This window comes from Pteropus alecto, unplaced genomic scaffold (genome assembly GCF_000325575.1).
Source record: "Pteropus alecto unplaced genomic scaffold, ASM32557v1 scaffold249, whole genome shotgun sequence".
Taxonomy (NCBI): domain Eukaryota; kingdom Metazoa; phylum Chordata; class Mammalia; order Chiroptera; family Pteropodidae; genus Pteropus; species Pteropus alecto.
In genome coordinates this window covers 27,481-33,530 of record NW_006443132.1, presented here as the reverse complement: position 1 = coordinate 33,530, position 6,050 = coordinate 27,481, and the positions used below count along the sequence as shown (strand labels likewise).

General features: G+C 36.4%; 1 protein-coding gene across 1 annotated transcript in view; it reads left to right on the top strand.

The window, feature by feature from the left end:
• Positions 1-6,050, top strand: part of PHF8 (PHD finger protein 8) — a gene marked incomplete at its 3' end in the record, with an annotated part of 64,725 nt that overhangs the window by 34,524 nt on the left and 24,151 nt on the right. The window contains exons 9-10 of the mRNA XM_006923690.3: positions 4,974-5,061; positions 5,426-5,532. Coding sequence (XP_006923752.2) covers positions 4,974-5,061; positions 5,426-5,532 — 195 coding nt within the window. The remainder of the gene's footprint in view (positions 1-4,973; positions 5,062-5,425; positions 5,533-6,050) is intronic.

Sequence of the window (6,050 nt, the reverse complement as noted above, 5' to 3'; positions counted from 1 at the left end):
GAATTATCTTGACACCTTTGTAAAAAATCAAATGACCATAGATGTATTGGTTTATTTCTAGACTTTGAATTCTATTCCATTGTTCTATATTTCTGTCCTATGACAATATCACACTATCTCAATTACTGTACCTTTGTTGTAAGTTTTGAAATTGGGAAGTGTTAGCCCTCCATCTTTGGCTGTTCCCCCCGCCCCCAAGATTGTTATGGCTACTCTAGGCTCCTTGAATTTCTATATGAATTTTTATCTTCGTTTTTTTTATAAGTTTTTATATGTATATATATAATCCATATCACAGTCTACAGGTATTGACATTTTAATTGACATTTTACCAGCTTGAGGGAAGGGTTGAAACTCTTCCCAGTTATAATGTATTTGTCTTAAAATTTCTTCTGCATACACTGAGAACCACATCACATAGTGTTTTAATTTTTATTTCAACTGTCAAACATAATTTAGAATACCTAAAAGGAGGAAAGTCTATTGTATTTACCGGTATTTTTACTCTTCTGTCCTTTCTTCCTACCTAATATTCCACAATTCCTTATTTTATCATTTTCTCTCCGTTTACAGTTTCAGGGTAGATCTGCTGACAACAGATTCTCTTAGTTTTCCTTTGTCTATAGATGTCTCGATTTCTCTTTCATTTCTGAAGGATATTTTTGCTGGATACAGAATTCTGGGTTGATAGTTCTTTTAGTACTTGAAGAACGTTGTGCTTCTTCCTTCTTGCTTCCCTGGTTTTAAATGTCATTCACATTGTTTTTCCTCTATATGTGTCACTTTTGCTACTTTCAATATTTTTTCTTTTTCTTTTTTATTATAAGTAGTGGGGTGACATTGGTTAATAAAATCATATAGATTTCAAGTGTACAATTCAATAATACATCATATGTATATTTCATTGTGTGTTCACCACCCAAAGTTAAATTTTCTTCTGTCACACAGTGTCTTGGCATGGATTTCTTTGGGTTTATACTGTATGTGTTCACTGAACTTCTTGAATGTGTAGGTTTATATCTTTAGCCATTATTTATTCAAATACTTTCTCAGCCCCACATTCTAACTTCTCTTTTCTGGATCTCTGATGATCTGAATGTTAATATTTTGTTGTAGTCCCAACAAAATATGTAGTTTCATATCCCTGCGTTTATTTTTCTGTCAGGCTATTTCCTCTCTTTTGTTCATATTGGGTACTTACTGTCTGTTCACTGATTCTTTTCTTCATTGTTTCCATATTGTTGTCTATCAGTTATTTATTTCAGGTATAGTATTTTTCAGTCCTAAAATTTCCAGTTGTTTCTTATTTATATCTTCTCTTTTTTTGTTTCAAGCATCTTTGTAATTAATTATTCATTGAAGCAGTTTTATGATGACTTCTTTAATATTCCTGTCATATAATTCTAATATCTTTGTTAACATTATATTGTATAATTCTGGATTTTCTTTTCTGTTGCACAGGTCTGTCTCTTCATATATCAATATCATATTGATTTGGTTACATCGGTTATGTAGAATGTTTAATAGATGGTGATGCAAGTCTCCTCAGCTCCCTACCCATCTGCTTTTTTCTTTTATAGTGTTCTGTTCCCTGGCATAATGCCTTTTCTACATTGGGCATTTAGTAACTGGTGAACTGAATTTCCCTATCAGAAATTGGAGTTGGGTTAATTTACATCTTAGTAGAAATTCCCACAAACTGGTATAATCTACTTAGTTCCACAAGAATTTTTTAAATTTATTTTTTAATTAATTTATTTTTTTAATTGAAGAAATGATTTAAATTTTTTTCCCCCCGTCTATCTATTCCATCCCCTTTCCTCTTACCATCTGGTAACCACTAGTCCATTGTCCATGTCTATCAGTCACTGTTTGTTTGTCCTATTCACTTGTTGCCTTTAGGTTTATATCCCACATATAAGTGATATCATGTGATTTTCAACTTTTTCTGTCTGCTTATTTTCACTTAGTATGATTATTTCGAGGTCCATCCATGTTGTCGCAAATGGCAGTATTTCATCTCTTCTTATGACTAATATTTCATTGTACATATGTACCACTGCTTCTTTAGCCGATCATCTATCGTAGGACAGTTCGATTGCTTCCATGTCTTGGCCACTGGGAATAATGCTGCTATGAGCATCGGTGTGCACATATCTTTTCAGATATGCGTTTCCAAGTCTTTGGGGTAAATACCGAGTAGAGGGATTGCTGGATCATATGGTAGATCAGTTCTTAGTTTTTTGAGGGACCTCCAAACTGTTTTCCATAGTGGCTGTACCAATTTGCAGTCCCACCAGCAGTGTATGAGGGTTCCTTTTTGTGCACATCCTCTCCAGCATCTGTTATTACTTGTCCTGTTGATTACAGCTATTCTAACAGGTTTGAGATGGTATCTTATTGTGGTTTTGATTTGCATTTCCCTAATAGCTAATGATGTCGAGCATCTTTAACATCTTTTCATATATTTGTTGGCCATTTATATGTCCTCTGGGGAGAAGAGTCTGTTTAGGTCCTCTGCCCATTTTTTGATTGGATCATTTGTTTTTTCTATTGTTATTGAGTTGTATGAATTCTTCGTATATTTTGGATATTAGGCCCTTATTGGAGGCATTGCTTACAAATGTATTTCCCATTCTGATGGTTCTCTCTTTACTTTGTTGACAGTTTCTTTTGCTGAGCAGAAGTTTTTTAGTTTGATGTAGTCCCATTCATTTATTTTAGTTTTTGCTTCTCTTGCCTTTGAGGTCAAATTCCTAAAATCCTCTTTAAGTTCAAGGTTCTTGAGTTTCGTTCCTATGTTTTCTTCTCTGCATTTTATTGTTTCAGGTCTTATATTCAGGTCCTTAATGCATTTCGAGTTAATTTTGGCGAGTTCCACAAGAATTGTCTACTCTCTACCCTAGCATTGGGCCAGGTGCTAGGGACAAAAGGTCAATAGGCCATTTACTTATAATGTTCTAATTGCCACAGTCGAGGTATTTACCAGAAGTTTTGGGAGCACAGAGAAGAGCACTTGGTCTAGTTAGAGGTTTGTAGAAATCTCAGAAGAGTGACACCTGAAAGGTAAGTAGGGATTGACCAAGGAACGAAAGGCAGGAAAGACATCTCAAACATAGGTAAAGGCATAAGCAAAGAAAGCAAAGCTGTGTGAAGCAGTTTATGGATATTGAACCCTAATGATCAAGGGCTGAGAGCAGATAAAGCTGAAAAGGTAGGCAGGCTAAACTTACCCTGGAGGTGACTGGGACCATTAACAGTTTTATTTAATTTCTAATGAAATATTTCAGATGTACCAAAAGATATAAAGAATAATGTAACGAACATTTATGTGTTCATAACTTACCTAAAAATATAAAATATTCCAAATATATTTGAAGCCTCCTGTATACCTTTCCTTAGTTACATTCCCATTTTTCCCTCTCAGAGCTAGCCATTGTTCTGAAGTTGATGATTACCATTCTCATGCATTTTTATCCCTTTATTATATAGGATGCGTTATTAAGCAATATATAATATTGTTTTACATATTTTTCAATGTTATATAAATGGAATCATCATATTAGGGATATATTCTTCTCAACTTACTTTTTTCTCTGAACATTATGATTGTAAGATCCATGTTGATGCACGTAGTTGTAGTTCATTCATTTTACTTAATTTCCGGTATTCCATTGTATGAGTAACTGGCAGTTTACCCATTCTCCTGTAAACGGACGTTTCATTGAAGGGTTTCGAGCAGGGGATGACATGGGCAGATTTGTATTTTATATATATATCACTTTTGGGTTGGGATGTGGAAGATAGATTTCAGAGGTCGAGATAGGTATAGAGCTGTGGTTTGCAACCAAACACTTTGGACTCAGGACCCCTTTATTATTAAATATTATTAAGGACTCAAAAGAGTTTTTAGTTTTTTATTTGTATTTATTAATATTTACCATGTTATAAATTAAAATTGAGAAATTTTAAAAATATTTATTAATCCATTGAGAAATAACAATAATGAACTCATTACATACTAGTGTAAGTAACAATTTTTATGAAAAATAACTTTAAAATCACAATTTAGTGAGAAGATTGACATTTACATTTTTGCAAATCTTTTTAATGTCTGGGTTAATAGAAAACAACTGGATTCTCAGATCTGCTTCTGTATTTGTGTTATCACTTCATGTCCTTTCTGGAAAATTCCACTCTACACCTATGAGAGAATGAGGGTGAAAAAGACAAATAACATCTTAATATTTTCATGAACATAGTTTTGACCTCAGATATGCTCTGAAAGAGTCTCAGGGACACCCAGGATTCTCTGGACCACACCTTGAAAACTGCTGGTGTAGAGGTGCCAGTTTGGAGGCTGTTGTAAGTAGCCTAGGTGAGAGCCAATGAGGAGTTTGACCAAAGCATTGGTAGGATGGACGGAAGGAGAAGGGGAGGTGATATGAGAGAGACTTAAGAAGAAAAATCAGAAGGTCCCAAAAGGCAGTATAGGGTTAAAGGCAAGGAGATTAGAGTTCTAACTTAGCTGCATGTTTCACAACCAACCTGTAAGTAAATATTTAGCTAGGAAATGGCGGAATTTTAACCAAGATCTGTCCAACACAGAAACTCTATGTTTTATCTAGGGTGGAGTTAGAAAGGGTAATCATGCAAGGAGGTGATGATGTTTTTAGAGAGGAGAGAGGATGGGTAAGGCAACAGAGAGATTTTGAAGTGGAGAGGAGGGAAGTAGGAGTTTATTAACCCCATAAGTTGGTCCAGTTCAGGGTTATAATGATGGCAGACTTGGCCAGAATGGGTATTGGGAAAATGGAGGAACCTAGAATGTTCTGAATCAGAGAAACTTAGAATGTTCTGAGTCACTGCCAGGCTGGCTGCTCTAAGGAGTTGTGTTTGAGCTGAGTGGGCAGTGGAGATGTCCAAAGGAAGAAAAACCCTTTTCTAGGTCTGACTTTGCCTTGTTACTGCAGGATGGATCCATGCTGTGCTGACCCCCGTGGACTGCCTTGCCTTTGGAGGGAACTTCTTACACAGCCTTAACATTGAAATGCAGCTCAAGTGAGTCCTGAGGCTATAGTGTTTCTGAGTTGGCCATTTCCATCTGCTAGAGTCCTTGTGTTCTCCTGTATAGTGAGGAGTACAGCATAGAGGGAGGCAGGACAATCAGAAAGAAATAGATACGTTAATTCCTGGTGATATTCAGTCCGAAAATGAATACCTCTTCTTCACTTACTAGTTGTGACTTTGGGCAAGTCACATAACCTTTGAGCCCAAGTTTCCAAACCCATAAAGTAGGGTCTTACAGGGTAGTTGTGAGGATTAGAGATAATGGATATAAAGCATCCAGAACAATACCTGATAATAGTAGGTTCTCAGTAAATGGGATCCTTCTTATCCTTATTGTTGTACCTTCTTCCTCCAGAGCCTATGAGATTGAAAAGCGGCTGAGCACAGCAGACCTCTTCAAGTTCCCCAACTTTGAGACCATCTGTTGGTATGTGGGAAAGCACATCCTAGACATCTTTCGAGGTATGAAGCCCTTTGCCAAGTGTCCCTTTTACCTTGATCCCCTGAACATGTGTACATGCACATGTACACACATAATCATCACCTCAATCAAAATACAGTACTAGTCCGTCACCACGGAGATCTCCCTAGTGCTCCCCATGAGAGTCTCACCCACTCTCCTCCCTGCACTATCCATAACTTCTGGAAACCACTGATCTGTTTTCCATCTCTAATTTTGTCATTTCGAGAAAGCTTTAAAACTGGAATCATACAGCATGTGCTCTTTTGTGATTGCCTTTTTTACTAAGCATAATGTACAGTAGAGCATGGATTTCACCTTTTTAATTTAGCAAAGGTGGCTGAGAAAGTTGGATCACAGTGAAATTATTCCTGTTTCCTACCAATTAAAATAAGAAACTTATTCTGGATAGTCTCAGAGTTTCCTGGATGTGCTTCCCATGGGGACAAGGCTCAGTCTTGACCATTGTGGCATCATTGTGTTGGTTCTGAGTATCAGTCCAGGTGAAAGCTAACCTTCC